This window comes from Aethalodelphis obliquidens, unplaced genomic scaffold, assembly GCF_003676395.1.
Source record: "Aethalodelphis obliquidens isolate GAN/ISIS:26980383/991018 unplaced genomic scaffold, ASM367639v1 scaffold4, whole genome shotgun sequence".
Classification (NCBI taxonomy): domain Eukaryota; kingdom Metazoa; phylum Chordata; class Mammalia; order Artiodactyla; family Delphinidae; genus Aethalodelphis; species Aethalodelphis obliquidens.
In genome coordinates, this window is record NW_020837948.1 from 16,837,560 (window position 1) to 16,857,402 (window position 19,843).

The 19,843-nt window shown below is 42.1% G+C and overlaps 1 protein-coding gene across 1 annotated transcript in view; it reads right to left on the reverse strand.

The window, feature by feature from the left end:
- SNCAIP (synuclein alpha interacting protein) overlaps positions 1–19,843 on the reverse strand; it is a 74,620-nt gene that overhangs the window by 47,095 nt on the left and 7,682 nt on the right. The window contains exon 2 of the mRNA XM_027099334.1: positions 13,191–13,263. Coding sequence (XP_026955135.1) covers positions 13,191–13,263 — 73 coding nt within the window. The remainder of the gene's footprint in view (positions 1–13,190; positions 13,264–19,843) is intronic.

The following is a 19,843-nucleotide window of genomic DNA, read 5'->3' on the forward strand; positions in this document are numbered from 1 at the left end:
TCAGGCCATGATGTTGGGAAGAGCCAGTGGGTGTGAGAAGTGTTCCCATGGAGTTGTTTGCTCATCCCTTTCATTGGTGTCACAGACCCTTTATTGACGGTGTTGTGAGGCTGAAGGGCAAGTACAGAGGACTTTCTTATAAAAATATCAACCAATGATTTATTCACATTGAGATGTTAAAATATTACTGGAAAAGATTCATTGATGTGGTTCTAAACTTCCTAAGTGGCTACTGATATAAAGCAGCTGTAGAAAGTCAGATTTCCCAGTTTCCCAATTTCATAATTTCCCAAGTTTCCTAATTCCCAGCCCAACCCAGAACTGTCAAGACCTGCTCACATCACTTTGTACCCCATCTGCACCCATTTCTTTATTGTGTAAAAACTCACAGAAATACTCAAAAGCCCTTAGTACCTTGGGTAGAAAAGATACTTCTTCACCAAAGACGTATGTTCTATCATGAAATCAGACTCAATATTTTGACAACTTTAAACCTTTGGGCCTTGAAAGTATGGTTCCCATAGAAGACAAATGAGTGATTCTGAAGAGAGCACATGGTTTCAGAGTTATTCTATCACCTAAAAAGCATGCTGACCTTCACTCTGACATCAGCAAAACCTCTTGAGTGGATTAAGTCTCACATCCACTCCAGGCCCATTACCAGATTTCCTTTCTGTTTTTTCCTCTCTCAGTGCTGAATTATAGAGAGAGATACGCATCCAAGGATGGTGCAGAGGCTCATCAAGCAGAGAAGTGTGGAACCAGGGGAGAACTTGCTCAGTGTGGTTTCTGGAAAGTGCAGAATCACGCTTACCAGTTTTAACTGAAGGTGGCAATGTTCTACAGCGCTGATCTGTCAAGGGCAGGAAACACCAAGATACTGCTCCTTGCTAAGGGAACAAGAGGCAGATGGGGGAGGTTTGAAAAATCCCTATCCTCTACCCTCTACTAGCCAGCTCCAACAGATGGCTCCCAGAATGCCGTCAGTAAAATGTTTCTTTTCCTCCTCGATGTGAAGTCAGGTATCCACGTTAGGAATACAACTTTAGACACAAGAAGAGTAAAGGGGGTATATATCTTTAGGGTGCATGAGTGGTTTTTTTTTTTTACGAAACATTAAATGAATTCTATTTTCCAGAAACAAAGTGGTAAGTGTATGAAACCTAGTCCCACTTTGAGAGGGACGCGCCTCAAGGTCTGGAGGGGAGGAGAAATGGGAGGAAGAACTAGCCCAGCCTGCAGCCTCCTCTTCCTCTGGGCAGCCCCGTGGGGTCCACCCAAGCAAGCTGGTGGCCGGGTGGAGTTCTCCGTTACAGGCTGCAGAGAGGACAGGGCAGGTTCAGGGACGCAGCAAAGTGCAGATAGAGGCCCCTGCAGGACAGAGCCTGGCAGAGCCGTGCTGCCTCCTTTCCTACTGCCGTTCGGTACACGCTTCTCAGGCACTGTTACAAACAATGAAAAAAACCAAAACACTTATGTGTGTTTTAAAAGTTCCTCCAAATGCTATTTATTAATTAGAATTTTCCTAAAATGTCCTCCATAATTAAAATTATGAATACAATATATTTGCATAAAACTTTCTATGTTTCTGACCACAAGTCAAGTGTATGATGTCACTAGACGTTTTTACAACAACTCCGGAGGATGGATGAGCAGTGCTTCCGTATTCTCACTTGAAAATAAATGCGAACTGAGGAAGTTTCAAGTGTTATGTGGAAAATTACATACTATGCTGACTGCTCAACCAGGACTGAGGTTCCCTGACTCCAACTTTCTCTCCATAACACCGCAGAACTGCCTTATCAAAATTAAAATTATTCCCTAAACATGCAATTCACATTTTCTCTATTTGGGTCACATGTAGGCAATGGAATTCCAGAAACCAGTAGTAAAACATGGTTGTACTCATTTCAGATTCATTTTAAGCTAAATCCCAAACTGTACTCTCTGCCGAGATTTTGGTAACCACTGACTATGAAGTAACATTAGGAAAATGGTTTTTAATAACAACTTTTCTTAGAAACAGTTGAGTGGAAGAATTTCCCTACTTTGTTTATCTTTAGCGGCATCAGCCTAAATTTAGAGTCATCTTATCACAGAAAATTTGTTCTGATTTCAGGTGCCAATTCTTTCAACTGGTTAAAGGTGGCGATTCCTTTCCAATATAAGCAAGACATATAGGAATACAACAGAGCTTGTTCAGAAGTGCTAAAGTAATTGGCAGAATGCTAAAAGACTCTTACAGGGTCCACTCATTCCACAAACATCTGCTGAATGTTCTCTGTGCATGGCTGTAGGGGTACAGAGGGGAATGAAATAGACATAATCACCATCCTTATGGGGCAAGCAGATAGTCAAGCAAGTATACAGATGAATGAGAAATTATAAAATGCAGAGTGCTTTGATGGAAACAAGTAGGGTCCTGGAATAGAGAACAGCTGAGAAGCCTTACCATGGAGATGACATGTAAGCCAAGACCTGAGAATGAGAAGAAGACAGTTATGAGGATCCAGGGGAAAATACAAGAGAAAAGACGATTCTGTGAGGATATGGGTAGAAGGAAGCCCATTCTCAAATGCCTAACGCAGGAGAGAATCTGGCAGGTTCCACAGTTCTTCTATCTAGAGCAGAGTGATCTAGGGTGAGGGAGATCAAAGATGAAGTTGGGGGAGGCTGTCAGGGGCCAACTCACTTGAGGGTTTTATGGACCACAGAAAGGAGTTTGGGTTATATTTTAAGTGAAATGGGGTATTCTTAGGGGGGCTTCACAGAGAATGAAATGCTCTGCTTTACATTTAAAAATATATCCTTGTGCCTCCTCTGGGGGAAATACGGGGTGGCAAGGATTGATGGTGAAGAAAGAAGTCAAAGTATTAGTTCATGGTTGTTAACCCAATGAAACATAAAGGTGGCCCGACCTGGCTGGGGGCTGTTGAGATGGAGATAAGTGGACAGATGGGGATAGGCTTTGAGCACAGACGACTCAGGACCTGCTGATAGATGGAGGTGGAAATGAGGGAGAGGCAGAATCCTGGCTTCGGCCACAGAGTGGATGTTTCAGTAAACTGAGTGCTGATAGCTGAGGGGGGTCTGAGGAGGAACAGGTTGGGGATGGGGATTCAAGAATTCCTCTTCATAATTCCACAAGGCATCCAATGGAGATATCGAGTGGGTCATTAATTAGGAGGCTAGAGTGATGAGGTGAGTAGCAGCAGCAAGTAGGGGGCATCTGAAGCCGTGAGAACGAATGAGCTATCAACCCAGAGAGACTTAGAGATTGAGAGGAGAAAGGATCCTACTGAATACTTCCATACCACTTGGATACGTAAAGGTCAAGTAGAGAAAGGAGAGGAGTTGCAAAAGAGACTAAGGAGATGTCAGAGTGTTAGAAGAAAAACAAGGAGTGAGGTGGTATCACAAAGCCATGGGAGGAGAACGTTTCCAGAAAGGCACGGCCCATAGCCTCAAATAACACAGCAATGCCAAGCAAGATGAGAACATCAGTGTCAACGGATTTGACCAACTGGAAGTTCTGACCTTCCCAAAAGAGGTGGAAGCCACACTGGAGATATTTAAGGTGAACAGGGGGTGGAGGACTACAGATCGAGGTTCCGTTAACTCTCTAAAGCATGTTGGCTATAAGTGGGGCCTGGGGTGGGAAGAAAAAGGAGCAGAGAATTAGGGTGGAGCCACCAGAGCAGTATTGTTTGCTCGTTTTTTAAGACAGGAAATAATTAGAGAGTGTTTGTATGGTGCAGATAAAAGAGGAATCAAATATCCAGAGAATATCAAAGTGTCAAACCAAATGAAGAGAAGCAAAGCAGCTGTCCCAAAGCTCAATTATGATACAAAACCCAAAGAAGTCGGCTTCCTTTTCACCTCTTTACACACTCAATCATCCATCCTACCTCAGATGTGTATGTAGCACCAGCAGTAGGCACTGGAGATACCATAATGAACCAAATTACCCAAAAGAGATTTTATTTAGTCTACTAGAGAAAACTGATATTAAACTACATTACCAATAATTTTTAAAACACAGATATTTAAAGAGGTGGAAAAGTACAGGGAGCTGGGAGATAATATAGTAAGTTGGGAGAGGGGTTCTAATATAATCTAGGCTTGCACTGTCCAAATAGGAACCACTAGACACCTGTGGCTATTAGGCACTTAAAATGTGGCTGGTGGTACATATCAAAGTGCAAATAGTTTTGATTTATTGGGATAAATATAAGGTATTATTAAATTAATCTCATCTACTTATATTTTTTCATATGACTACTAGAAGAAGTTTAAATTACGGAAACGGCCTACACTACATTTCTACTGAACAGCGGGAGTAGGGTGAAGGGCTGTGAGGAGATGACCTTGGAGGCAAAAGGAGAGAAGGACATGTCACGTGAGAGAACACGGCACATCTGAGGAACCTAAGGAGGTCCCTTGATGAGACTGGCAGGCAGAAAGCAGGAGGAGAGCGACATGCGAGGAAGCTTGCTGACCCAGGAGAAGAGTGCTTGAAGACCACGTAAGAGTTTCCCACTAAGAGAGTTTCCCACTGTGTATCTTGAGAACCATCTCGGGGAACTATTGGTTGATTCTAAGCACAGAGTGACATGATACCTCATCAGGGACGACGGATTAGCACCAAAGGTGGCCTAAGTCAGCACTTCTCAAACTCGAATATACACAAATGAGTCACCTGGAGAGCTTGTCAAGACACAGATTCTGATTCTGGAGTCTGGAGTAAGGCCTCAGGGTCTGCATTTCTAACAGGCTTCCCAGTGATGCTGGTGGTGCTGGTTGCGGTCTCGGAGTGCACTGTGAGATGCAAGGGCCTGAGCAATCGATGCCACAGAAGGGTCTGGACTTTTGGAGATGATTCTTTACTCTCTCCGAGGATCCTTCAACTATGAGATTCTAGGATTCTGTTTCTATTACTTGAGTTTTTTAGTGATTTTTTTTTAGGAGAAGAGTCAGGGCAAAGAAGGTGTGTGGACAAAGTGTGCTCATTTTAAATGGGAAGAAACTGCCCACTGGGAGACAAAAGAAAAAGGATACACTTTCAGCAGGAAGTGGGGTGCTCTCAGAGACTCTATGAAGATCCAAAACCAGTAACAACCCTCCCTCTCTCCAATCCTACTGTTGCCTTGATTGGGAACATGGGGCAGGGAAAACCGCTTCTCCCTAATGACAGGATTGACTTCTGAGAAGGAAGTCACTGCGGGGCCGCACAAGGTGAAAGGCACTTTGCTTCCGTACCGGTTTTTCCTTGTCCCTGTGCTTCATTTCTTCCCCTTCCTGCCTCCATGATGCTTTTCTCTCTACTTCTGAGTTCTCATCCTTCCTTACTGCCCATTCCCTTGAACTCATTTCTACCAAGAGATTTCCCCACCAGTTTTGAGGGGGGAGGTATGTTTCTTAGAGTCCAATAAAACCAAAACATGGGAAAGGAGACTGGGTCTCTTCCCCAGAGTTTTCTCTCCCTCTAGTACTGCCTCATTCCTGACTTTGTTAACTCTACAACCTTCCAGAAAGTCAGGGAGCTAGGGGACTTAGATCAGCTCAGTGCTTTGTGACCACCTAGAGGGGTGGGATAAGGGAGGGTAGGAGGGAGGGTGATGCAAGAGGGAAGAGATATGGGGACATGTGTATATTTATAACTGATTCACTTTGTTATAAAGCAGAAACTAACACACCATTGTAAAGCAATTATACTCCAATAAAGATGTTAAAAAAAGAAAAGAAGAAATGTTCAAGGAGAGAAGAGGGGACAAAGATGCACTGTATTTAAGCTCTGCCACTGCCAGCCCTTTACATTATTTTTGACACTACTAGAGTTTTATTTTTAATTTTTCTATCACCCCCTGCTCCTATCTTTCCCCGCATTGACTTCATATCCTTTCTTTCAGAGACATAAGCAAAATGTTAATGGATTAAAAGCAGACAGAGGGGGCAGATCCGCTTTCCTAAGTTCTGTGGTTCATTCAAAGCGTTGGCCATACACATTCTGCAAGCAGAAAAAAGCAGTGGATAAAACTGCCCTTATGAAAACGAAAAATAGAACTACCCTATGACCCTGCAATCCCACTACTGGGCATACACCCTGAGAAAACCATAATTCAAAAAGAGTCATGTACCACAATGTTCATTGCAGCTCTATTTACAATAGCCAGGACACGGAAGCAACCTAAGTGTCCATCGACAGATGAATGGATAAAGATGATGTGGCACATATATAGAATGGAATATTACTCAGCCATAAGAAGAAACGAAATTGAGTTATTTGTAGTGAGGCGGCTGGACCTAGAGTCTGTCATACAGAGTGAAGTAAGTCAGAAAGAGAAAAACAAATACCGTATGCTAACACATGTATATGGAATCTAAGAAGAAGAAAAAAAAAGTGGTTATGAAGAACCTAGGGGCAGGATAGGAATAAAGACGCAGATATAGAGAATGGACTTGAGGACATGGGGAGGGGGAAGGGTAAGCAGACGAAGTGAGAGAGTGGCATGGACATATATACACTACCAAATGTAAAATAGCTAGCTAGTGGGAAGCAACCGCATAGCACAGGGAGATCAGCTCTGTGCTTTGTGACCACCTAGAGGGGTGGGACAGGGAGGGTGAGAGGGAGACGCAAGAGGGAGGAGATACGGGGATATATGTATATGTATAGCTGATTCACTTTGTTATAAAGAAGAAACTAACACACCATTGTAAAACCATTATACTCCAATAAAGATGTTTAAAAAAAAAATTTGCCCTAAGACAGGAATAAAGACACAGACCTACTGGAGAACGGACTTGAGGATATGGGGAGGGGGAAGGGTGAGCTGTGACAAAGCGAGAGAGAGGCATGGACATATATACACTACCAAACGTAAGGTAGATAGCTAGTGGGAAGCAGCCGCATAGCACAGGGAGATCAGCTCGGTGCTTTGTGACCGCCTGGAGGGGTGGGATAGGGAGGGTGGGAGGGAGGGAGACGCAAGAGGGAAGAGATATGGGAACATATGTATATGTATAACTGATTCAGTTTGTTATAAAGCAGAAACTAACACACCATTGTAAAGCAATTATACCCCAATAAAGATGTTAAAAAAATAAATTAAAAAAAAATTTGCCCTTAGGTTATGAGGACAACCTTACAAAAAATATGCCTCATGAAAAAAACACTAGAAAGAAATACAGCAATTTTGTTTTGGTAGCGTGGTTAATTGCAGTTTTTACTATTTGAAAAAAATGAATTATGTCACCTTTATAATTTTTAAAGAAAAAGCAAAAATACTTATTCGACTAACATTCTCATCTACATGCTTTACTGTATGTAAATTTTTACTTCAGTTAAGTAGATTTTTGTCATAAATGTTAGATGCTTTGCTGCATCAGGGTGAAGTGTTCATTTTCTTGACTGAGATCTTAGCAAATGTGTTTCCTGAATCTTTGAGTCCATTGTATATTAGATCATGGGAAGTGGATTAATCAGCAGGCTTTCCAATTTAAACTGCTACACCAACTTCCATGCTTGCAGCATGGAACCTTAATAACATTGGAGACAGGAGGTCTGTATATTTAGCATCACCAGCTATGTCACAGCAGCGTCAATGGGATAAAGTTCATGTCAATGTGTTATTTTCGGTGTTGGCCAAAATCCTTGAAAATCTTAGAAAACCATACATTTTCAGAGTTTATCACAAAATTTGCAGGCACAGGGCTAAAAGTATAGCAAATCTGCAATGTTTCTAAATATACATCCAAAACAGCTTTTACCAGATACTGAGTTTAAAAAGTATGATTTTCAAAAAAAAAAAAGTATGATTTTCCTTTACTCACTGTCAGACAAGTGAACTTCTCTACTATTTAGGTATTGAAAACCCTTCAGGATCTCTTCTCAAACACACTCCAGGGCCATTTGTAACTGTTACATAACTGAGTTTCCCAACCTCAACACATCTAAGTTCTTAGATGCAAAGCTGCATTAATATTTATATGCTTTCTTTCATAAGAAAATTATACAATGAGCTGAGCAGATACATATTCTGAGAGAATCACAAGACATGTAAAGCACCATGAATTGAAACAAATGTGTATCTGAATGTCCAATTAATTAAAAGAAGCTCGAAGTCAATGAAATTGAATATGTTTGATTTGAATACCATATGTCGATTTACTATTAGTCCTCATACATATTTAGTCCTCATATGGAGAAAATATAGAGCAGAGTTAACACGTCCTGCCTCATGCTGTCCTCCTTTCCTACATGAGGAGCAGTGATTAAGCAGAGAAAACATGCCAACATTTCATAAATAACACCCTTTTAGAGGTGCAAATTTTTCACCCGTAACTTCCCTAATGCTAATCCTTGCCCCACTCCACTAGTCGTGCGTGGTTCCTCGGACTACAACTGCTCTTCAGTTGCTCAACTTCATAGGGACTCTGTGGTCAGCAGAACTGGTTTCAAATGCAGAACTCTGGACAAATTATTTGCCTTCTGTGGGCCTCAGTTTCCTCATCCATAAAATGGGTATAATAATGGTCCTCCCTCAGAGAATTATTTTGAGGACAAATAAGCTGTGCACAGAAGACCTGGCCTAATGCCTGGTATGCTGAGCACGTAAGAAGTAACTGGGAGATCTCAGTAGCACCTGTGCAGCTCTAAGCACCAGCAAAGTTTGTTCTCAAGCTTCTAATCCCTAGTTCTTCCCCTCTCTCCTGCCTTCCTATGGTATCTGCAAGTCCTTCACACTTGTTTTCAAAACTTCTTTTTCTCACAAAAATCCAGTTTAGGCATAGTGTAGTGTAATGGATGGCAAAGAGTTTAAAATATTATCCTTGTCAGGGGAAATACAGATTTTAATAGGAATCCGTGCTTTTGGCTAAAGGAAGGGCACTCCCAGGGCAGACTCGTGGGCGTCAGTGAGCGAGTGGAAGGTGCAGGAATGCTGCCCCAGGCCTCTGACAAAACACCCTGCTGTCATCTGCCTTTCTCAGAGCCCACTGTGGAGCTGACCCAGGGCCCAGGGATGAAGTGGGTGAGCCCTAGGCTCTACGTCTCATAGAGAGGCTCCCAAGGGCCAACAACTGGGCTCATTTGCACTCCTGTTCCTCTCAGAACACTTTAAAAATAACAGGCAGGAAGGGGAGGCACCAGTCTTGTCTTTGTAGCCCAAGAGCGAAGGCAGGAAAGGTGTGTGTGCTAAGTCCTGAGGTGGATCTGTGTGGTTGACAGGTTCTGATCAGACCATACGGGGAGCAACCTCGGGTGGAGTTCTGGGTGCGCCACTTTTAAGAGGGATGCTGGTAAATGAGACAGCCGCAAGAAGCATGAGCGGGATACACTCAGAACTGTGGAGGGAAATTTTAGTTTGAAGAAGACAAAACCAAGGGTGACTGCCACCTCCAAACACTCAGTGGCACCCTTGCCCAGGAGGAACTGTCCTTCTCTAAGGTTCCCTAGGAAAAAGCCAGGTGTAAGGGACGGACATTTGAGGGATGCTGATTTGGGCTGAACAAAAATGAACCTTTACGAACAGGCAGCTTTGTGAGACTGTGAGCTCCCTGTCACTCACGTGACAAAGTACAGGCTGATGACCCCATCAGGATAATAAGAGTCACTCCAAGATCTGATGGACTTTGGACTACATTATTATTATTATTGGCCTTTAAAAATTCACTTATAATTAAAACATTTTCATTTAAATGTATAGAATAGTTGAAAGAATGAAAAGAGTACAGAGAACACCTGTATACCCTTTACCCACATTCATCCCGTCAACACCGTACCCTTCTGCTTTTATTATTTGCACTTTCTCACCCTCTTAAACTAGATGATTTTTAGGGTCCCTTCTTCTACTGAGAGTTATGATTTTCGGCTTCTTTCCAGGTAATGGGATTTTAGAAAAATTGGGATCCTGCCGTCAGCGCTCTTCACAGAACTCTGCGTACCATGACCCTCAGGGCCCTGTAGAGTCTGACCCTGACCGGCCCCCTGGCCTCATCCTCATTTTCATTGCCCCATGCAGCCACATGGGTTTTCCTTTTCTTCCTCATCCATGCTAAGCTCATTTCTGACTCAGGGGCGCTGCGCTTGCCTTCACTGTTCCTCACTGGCTTTCCCATGGCTGGGCCCTAAGAATGCTCCCTGATCCCCCAAACCCCCCTCCCTCCCCATCCACTGTAAGTTACTCTATCACATGCCTCATGTCACCTCTTATCACTACCTGGAAAATCCTGGTTTGCATCTTCATTTGCCTGCCTTTTGTCTGTCACCCCGCAGAATGTAAGTGCTGTTGAGAACAGGGCCTTGTCTACACCTTGCTTGTTACCCTGTCTTCAGTGCATGCATAGGACAGAAAACACAAAAGTTATTTGAGGAATGAATAAATAAAAGAACAACTGGGTCCAAGAACATCTATCTAGTCAAAGATATGTTAGTACAGGATGGGTGTTAACATCTGACAACCTACACAAGACAGAAAGTGCCTAACAAACTTTAGAAAGGTCAAGAGACACATCTTTACCCGGTGGAGTATGTTCTAAGTCACAGGAGGTTTAGGGAAAAGTTCCCCCAGAGGGTGCCCCATCCAGAAGAAGATGTGGACCCTTCTCAGAAGCCAATGTGTCTTGTGCCACCACCTGTTCGAAAAGACTACCATAAAGATGGAAACTGTGCAAGTGATCCTGGAGCAAACTCCTCCTAGGTTGTTGAAACAGGAAAGACTAAGGGGATGCGTTGGGGGTGGAGGGTTATTTCCACATCTGCATGCCCATGAAACTAACTGAGATTGCCTCAATTCTTTCAGAAATGGAGGGTGAAAACTTTACTATGTTGAGATTTCTTTCAAAGCGGCTCACAGATAATTCTACAGCGGTGCTTTGGAGAGATTGATTTTTCATGTGTTCCTTTTTCTAGGATCCCTCTTGCTCTATTAGAAAGTGGTTTACCAACCTCCAAATGGTCCATCAAATTGGAGGTGTACATGTGATTCCATTAAAGAGGCCTGAGTCTTTCCCTCATATATCCATTTCCTGTCAGGTCTAATTATTGGTGATTACCTTGAGCACTGGATATTTGCTCTGGGTGAGTTTAAAGGCTTCTGAACTTGAAATTGGCCTCCTTCTCAACCACAGAAGAAATGTTTAACATCTCCTACTGTGGAATTGACTACAAGTCACAAGACCTGGAGAAAATGGAATAAACCGGCCCCAGGAAAATTCTTTTTAAAAGCTTCGGTTAATTCACTTAACTTGGTAAGCAAGAGAAGCTATTTAAGAGAGAAAAGAAATGTTCCACTTCATCGGTGAGGGAAAATGCTAGCTTTTAAAGTTTTAAAAGGAAAATATCTTAAAATTAAATTACTATCCCTAAGTCTAGCTATATGACAGTATATGTAATGGATAAGACAACAGACTCTAGAGGCAAACTTCCTGGGGTTTGGATCCCAGCTCTGTAATGTAACTGCTGTGTGACACTGGGTGAGATAATTTACCTCTCTGCTCTGTGCCTCAGTTTGCCCATCTATATAATATAAACATCTTAAGAGTACAATACTTAGCTCACAAGGATTTTAGGATTAATTGAGTTAATACGAGTAAAGGGCTTACAGCAATACCTAGCACGTTAAGCACTACTGAAGTGTTTGCTATTATGTCTTCTCTCTTGCCCCATCTCCAATTAAAAAAAAAAAAAAAAAAGAAGAAAGAAAATCTTGTATCTACAAAGTACCTTCGGATACATCACCTAATTTTGATCCTAACAGTAGCCTGGCAACATTGGCAGAACAAGTTTCTTTTTTATTTTATAGATAATGAGTCACAGGCTCAGGGTCGTATAACCGATAGATGTCTGAATGCTGACTCAGACGGAGGTCTTCCGACTCTGAGGCCGGGGGCCCATCCACTGCGTCTGCTGCCCTTGTCACTGATCACAGAGGTTTAACTTTGAACCTGGTGATGCCTTTTAAGGAGGCACATCCTGATAAGCCTTATGGCCAAAGCCTCTGTTAACCCCATAGATACTTGAGTGCATTTGAAATAAGAAAAATTTTGTTTAAATGGAGGTAAATGAAAACTTTTATTTGAACTTCAAACTATCTTCTGTGATGTTTCTGACCCAAACATTGAAGCATTACTTTCACTCATACAAAAAAAAAAAAAAACAAAAAAACAGAGATAAACAAACCTAGATAGACTAATTATTTTCCCCATCTCATCTAAACAAAATGTTGAAAGAAAACAAACGTCCCAAGAGAAAAGTAAATTAGCTTTGCACACTCCTTGCAGTTCGAAAGGCCTAGAGTTCTAGCAGCTGCATAGGTAAGGACGATCTATTTATTTTCAAACACAATACACACAATTCTAGGGTTATCTGAAGTCTTCCATCATCCGTGGTTCTCAGGATTCTAGTTACTATCAGAGGTCCAGCTTTGGCAAGGTTAATGGTGATGCCTTAGAGTAATTACTTGGAAAAATAATAAACATCATTTCACAGTTTAATGCTATGGTATCATTCCCATCAATATCCTTTTTTATTTTCATTTTTGCCCATCACAGAGAGAAAAGCAGAGAGGCTTGATTTGATTTACAGAGGGAAAAACAACCCTGAATGTACTTTTTTTGTCAAGGGTCGGGGGTGTGCAGGGAGAAAAGGTCAGCCAGCTGGTTTTCATCTATACGCCATAATTCTCTGTTTAGTTTACACTATTAAACTCCAAAGCTTTGCTTTAATCTTAACTGTTACAGTATGCCTTACTGCAGATTCTATCATGTCGCATCCCTGATAGGGTTTCAGACTTTGGCAAAGCACCATCCCCCAAGCTGGTCCTTGCCATATGGGTAGTAAATGCATCCAACATTTTTTCATTGGCGCCTGCATCATTATGTTTTGTCACCAATGGTTTCTCGGGTTTGCAGTAAATTGCTGCGTATACTGCGGTTTGGAGCTGCCGCGATGATCGCCTGCATTTATTTGTAAACAGCTGAGTCCTCATTAGGGCCTCCCTGTCCGGTTAGTCCTTGGAGGATGACCTAACATCTGTTTGTTGAGGGTCGGGGGGTAAGTGGAGAAGCCATAAAAGAAAAAGAAAACAGAAAGCAGGAGCAACCAATGTGAGGGGGAAGGGATGCCAGGAGGAGTCCCCCCCACACTCTAAAAGGCAGAATAAGGAGAAGAGGCGGGGAGCAAAACTTACCTGATCTGTCTTCGTTTTGCGAATCACATCTTCGGCACAGTTCCGGGATGGTCTTGAGTGACGTGACTGAATACTGAATGGGAAGCCAGAGGAGGAAAAAGTGTAAAGTAGCAATTTAAAATAAAGCATTACATTCACTCAATTGGCCAGAAAATCAAAACACAAGAAGGGATACTTGAGTACAACACATCTCTCTAGAAAGTCTATCTAATTTTACCCTAAATGGGCTGCTTGGTGATCTGGCAGCATCCCAGACTCTACCTATAAGCATGTAAGGAGATGCAGATTAAAAAGAGGGCTGGACAGTCCTTTAACAAATAAGGTGGGGTGTATCCAGCAGACATTCTATCTCTTCTGCTACTTGTACAAGATGGAAGGATTTTCTGTCCTTGACATTTTCCAGAAGATGGCCACAATATTTGCACTGTGAATCCTAAGAGTGAATCTATGTGTGGGAAAAAAAAAAAAAAAAAAGCCAAGAGGAGGAGCCCCCAGCTTCCTGCAGCATCCAGGGCAGCCAGGAGCTGTATCTCCTGGACTACAGAAATGTCCCTAATGTTGCTACTTGCCACAAATTTTACTGCAATCTCCATGGGAAATACCAGGATAATGCTATGAAAAGTGAGAAGAGCATGGTTCTGTGTTTGAAAGCTCATCTGTTTCATGGATAGATTAGTCTGAATTGAAAGAAACCACCTTGCAGGCTCAGTCCCAGCACCAACTCAGGGGCCGGCTATCAGGATAACAAATTATGACATAAAGGGGCATAAAATCAGCAGAGCAACAACAAATTTAAAATCAATAACTATGATGTATGGGGACGAAGTTTGATCCCAATCAAGCTTTCTTTGGAGAAACGTGTTTTAAAACAAAATAAATAGGATGAACTCTGTCTTTAATCAAAGGCCAAGTCAGGTCCTGTCTTCGATCATACTTTAATTCATAAAATACAGCTTTCTAAAAATAGTTTGCTCTGTACCTTTATGAAACAATGCTCTTATGTAAATGAGCATGGATTCTGAATGACTTCACTGTTACAAAAGTGGAAAGGGGATTGAGAAAAAACATTTAATCTAAAAGAAAAATGATCATGGGAAACTCATTAGGATTATTCTAGCATTACAAGTGAGGAATGTGTAATTAGGACACATTTGTCAATACGAAGGTGCTTTAGTTAGCTTGATGTTGACAGATGAAGCGAAGTGTCTACATTGAGACCATCCCCATGCCCCACCCCCGTGCTTTCCACCCAGCATCAGGACAGCAAGACAGAGAGAGGCGCAGTTGGACCTACTGTCAGTTCACCAATTGCACATCACAAACAAATTAAATTTCCAGTACTTCCAAGTGAAAAATGAAATCTCAGATGACTAATTAGAGAAATTACTCTTACCTGTCTGATGCAATGACATCCTGTTTATGTCAGCCATTCCTCAGAGACTACAGGTGCTTTAGCAAAACGCATTCACATACTCGAGGGCGGGAGAACTGCCTCTTAAGCCAAAAAGGAACTCCAAGGATTTTATTCCCCTTTTATATTATGCTCTTTGGGAGTGGGGGGCGGGTAACATAGGTATAGAAGGCATTTTTCTTGTTCCTAATAAGTTACCTTATGTTTCTGGCCAAGTACAAACTCTCTAAGGAAATCTGGTAGCTTCTTGAGACCAGCTGGTACAGGTTAAATAATTACACAGTTTGTAATTCAATTAAAATTGGGCCTTTTGTTTTGGTTGCCATGTGCCCCATGAAAGCACCCTTTGGCAAAGTCTTACCCTCGTTCCTTTTTTTTTTTTTTTTTCCTTTTCTTCCAAGGCAAAATTTTAGAAAGAGGAAATTTCAGATTGATTGTGCTTAAATACAGTTAATGATAAGTTCGATAAGTTGCTCAGTGGGCTTAATGATATGTACTTGACTAAACCGGGTATGCTGCTATCTGCATTTCCAGCCACATGCATCCTGTCACCTCCCACCCCAAAGTCAGACATGTCACAATCTACAATTTATTAGCTTCACCTTCAGCTCCTCCAATGTGACCTCAAAGGTCCACAGTATGCAATCACTTTTAATTTGATGAGGTTTAAATTTGAACAACCCAGGCTGCCTGGTTGGTGTAGGGACTGAGCTCCAGGCAGAGACTAGCCTGGCTGAGCCCCATCCGCTGCCTCAACCTGCATCACACCTGGCAGCCCTGCCTCTTGATCCATGGTCACACAGGAAGCCACTTTTGTGCGGGCATTCACGTTAGTAATTTGGGAATAATGCCATTGAAGAAAAAGTCAGGTGCTGCTCCTGGTCAGGGAAATAAAAAGTATAATAATCTAAGAAAAAGATGATGTGTAGGCCAGAAAATCAGTTTTGGATAACTGTAAGGGTATATGGAATGTCAAATTCCACAATGACTCCAGTCTACACTGTGAACAAATCTACCATTCTTTACAAGGACACACAAGAAAAAAAATCAATTTGTAGATTTCTTTCAGCAAGTACACTGCTCTTTGCATAGAAGATAAAGCTTAAGAGAGTGCTGTATAGATGGTTAAGTTGTGATATGAAGCGATACAGTGGAAACACACAATTCACAAAACAAACACGCAACAAGTTTTCATATTAAGCAAATGACCCAGGAAGTCTCTTTCACAAGCGCATTGTGATACCATCTGGGAGCTGAAAGGGAAGACTTCCCAGGCCTTCATTCCAGTTCACAGGACAGATGGCCTTTTATAAGGAGCTGTTAGGTCGCCAGCCCACTGCATTCTCAGGACAATGGCCAGCTCCCAGGGTAGCAACTACTGTTATTTTAGCCTTAACAGAACCAAAGACCCATGTACCTTCCCTGTCTCTTGAACCCAACCCAAGCCTTTATATTCTGTTCCCTTGATTCCTGTTATCCTTGGGTGATAAGAGAGGAGAGGGGCTTGCAGATGGCTGAGAAGTATTATATTTCCTACCTCTATGTTGCTCTCTAATTTATTCTTTTTCTAAACATCTTTCAGTGGAAACACCCTTTTTGATCCAAACTTCTTTTCCACTCCTCCATCATGCCTCAAGAAAAGCCCCTGCCAAAGGTTGAACAGTTGTCTCTGCTACTTCAATGTCCCTGTGCATTCAAAGTTCAGTTCCCCTTCAGTTCCTTTACTCCGGGGGCCTCCTTGCCTGCAATGCCTTCCTCCGGCCAGGCAAATGCCACTGCTCTGCAAGGCCAGCTTGAGTTCTGCATTTTCTTGAAACCCTGGCTGATTGCTTCAGCCCTTACTGACCTTTTTTTTTAAATTAATTAATTAAATTTTTAATTGAAGTACAGTTGATTTACAACGTTGTGTTAATTACTGCTTACAGCAAAGTGACTCAGTTACACACACACACACACACACATATTCTTTTTCATATTCCTTTTTTTTTTTTTAAGAGAAAAGAAATTTATTCCCTCACAATTCTGGAGGCTAGAACGCCAAAGTCCAAGTGTCTATAGGGTCATTCTCCCTCTGAGGGCACTAGGGAAGAAGGTTTCCTTGCCTCTTCTAGCTTTGGGTGGTTGTCAGCAATCCTTGGTTTTCCTTGACTTGTAGACACACCAGTCCAATCTCTGCCTCTATCATCACATGGCATTCTCCCTGGGTATCTGTGTCTAAATTTTCCTCTTTTTTTTTTTACTTGGAGTATAGTTGCGTACAATGTTGTGTTAGTTTTTGCTGTGCAGCAAAGTGAATCGCCACACACATACATATATCCCCTCTTCCTCGGATTTCCTTCCCATTTAGGTCACCACAGAGCATTGAGAAGAGTTCCCTGTGCTATCATATTCTTTTCCATGAGGGTTTATCACAGGATATTAAATACAGTTCCCTGTGCGGTACAGTAGGACCTTGTTGTTTATCCATTCTCTATATACCAGTTTGCATCTGCTAACCCCAAACTCCCACTCCTCCCTCTCCCACCCCCTATACCCTTGGCAACCACCAGTCTGTTCCCTAGGTCCATGATTCTGTTTCTGTTTCATAGATAGGTTCATTTGTGTCACATTTTAGGTGGATGCAACTAGAGATTATCATGCTAAGTGAAGTAAGTCAGAAAGAGAAAGACTCTTTTCTGCCCTTGATAAAAAAGCACCTTGCCTTGTGAAAGACAAGGCAAGGTATTGTTCCCTTGGGCTGGGCTGTTGTTCCCTTGGGCTGTGCTGGCTCCCACAAGTGCCTAACGGAAAGGATGATATCCTTGACTTGTACATATGCATGGCACACAATGACTTATTAACTATTTGCCTGAAATACTAAGCTGTACACACATTTGATTAATCCCTGGGCATAATATTATAGACGGTCAAAGGAGTTCTTTCATATTTAGGTCGTAAGTGGCAATTTCTTCCACGCTTCCATACTTGCTCTAAAATTAATTAGCTTTCTAAAATGCAAATTTGACTAGGGGGCTTCTCTATTTCAGATCTTTCAGTGGCTCTGCACTGCCTGTAGGAGAAAGGCCATATGCCTTAGCATGGCACGTGCAGCCCTCCATGAGCTCAGACATCTCTCCCCACGGTTTTCTTCTTCTTTTTTTTGGATCTGCTGTTCTTCATCTATTTAAAAACCTTTATCCAAGTATAATTGATAAACTTTAAAGAAACTTCACATATTTAAAGTTTACAGTTTAATGTGTCAGCATATGTATACACCTATAAAATTATCACAATCAATATAATGAACCTATCTATCAATTCCAACAATTTCCTTGTGCTTCCTTGTAATTCCTCTTCTCTACTTCTCCATGACATTTTTCCATCCTCAGGGTACTTTAGTAACAGTAAATTTCTTGTGGCTCCCCCACTATATCTTCTCTGAGCCTCCCAGATGGAACTTATCTCAGCTTCCAAAGTGTGGTGTCCAGACCAGTGGCATTAACACCATCTAAGAACTTTGTTAGGAATTCACATTCGTGGGCCTCATCCCAGAAACTTTAAGGGCAGGGCCCAGGAATCTGTGTTTTCACAAACCGTTCAGGTGATTCTGATGCATAGCTAAGTTCAAGAACCACTGCTCTTTATTTCCTTATCTTGGGCATATGTCCATTAAAGAATCCATCATGTGACATTTCATCTATATGTTTACATAATTTCTTTCTCTGCTTCCTGAGGGTGTGGACAATATTTTATTTAGCAAAGAAACTAGGTACTTGTTGAACTGAATGAATTCTCCTATGTAGCCCATAATTTGGGTGGCAATAATAATACTAATAATGGTAGTACTTAATATTTATAAAGCACTAATCTTAGAAAATTCCATAACTACCAGTCTAGCAATGTAATCATGCTATATTTAAAAGAATAAACACTTCTCATATATTAACAGCATGAATGCTGGCTGATGCCTTAGCTTTGTGTATAAAGACAATGGATTTGGAGCCAGAAGCTCTGGATTCGAGTCCTACTTCTGACATTAATTAACTCTGTAGCTCTGGACAAATAAATCATTTCCTATCTTTGGGGCTCAGTTTCTTTATCTAGAAAACACAGATAATCATAAGAGATAATGTAAGTGAAGTCAATCTGCAAGCTGTAAAATGATGTTAAATGTTCTGGTCTCTTCTCTCAACTCATTTTTCATGTGTGTTCCTCATCTTCGTGCCTCTCATGATTTGCAGCTCAGTATATCAAGATGTGAGAACTGATGAGGCAGGAAGAGGTGAGCCAGGTTCGGACTGGAAAGGAAGAAAGGAAGGACAGCCAGCCTGTCTCAGCACCTTATTTGGCTTCTTTGGTCTTTCCTCATCCAAGAGAACCCACGGCCAAGAGCAGACCTTGAAACTTAGCTTCACAAACTACACAGAGCTGCTATGACGTAAGACAGTCCGACACGTCCCAGCTTACATCAATGTTGTCACTCTGCCATGCAAAACAGTTTGAACATGCGTGGGATTCATAATAACAGACGGTGATTTCTACATTGGGCTTTGGGGATCTCTGACCACCCTACATACTATTCGGGACTGAAAAGCTTTGGCCCTTGCTCCTGAGACGTGCAGCCAGTCGGGTGAACAAGCAGGCATTACTCAAATGGTCATGAGCCACAGAAAATGAAAGAACGAGAATCCCAACACCTTTTCAAGCTAGAGACTTTTAAACAACTTAGGTCGCATTAAGTTTCCAAAAGAAACAATTAGGCCAGTCATCCGAACAACTATACTAAAATTCATTGTTTCTCACGTAGCTTTCCAAAATTCAAGCAGGCCTCTCCACAGTCACACAATAAAATGACAGAAATGTGTCCACGCAAAGCTGGTAGTGAAAGCAAAGACACGCAGCTCAAGTGAGTTTTTCAGAAGCACAATACTTTCCTAAAATTGTGACCTCCTCTCCAATGGCCTGACCTCCCAATTCAGGAAAGGGGGGTCCTGACTTCATGCCCTCCCTAACAGATCAGGCTCTGTTTTCCCTTCTCTGAGGATGTGGTTACTCACAGGGCACGCCTTCATCACGCTAGCTCGCAGCTTGTGCTCAGATCCCCTCCTCTCCCATCTCAGACTCAGGCTCTGCCCTTTTCTTCTCTTCAGCTACTCTCTCAACTTCAGCTCTCTCCTCTGATCCCATAAAATTAAAGAAGCACCCCTGCCACCTCAAGACATGCTGCCTCCTCAGTTGGCCGTGGGTGGAGTTTCCTGCTCCT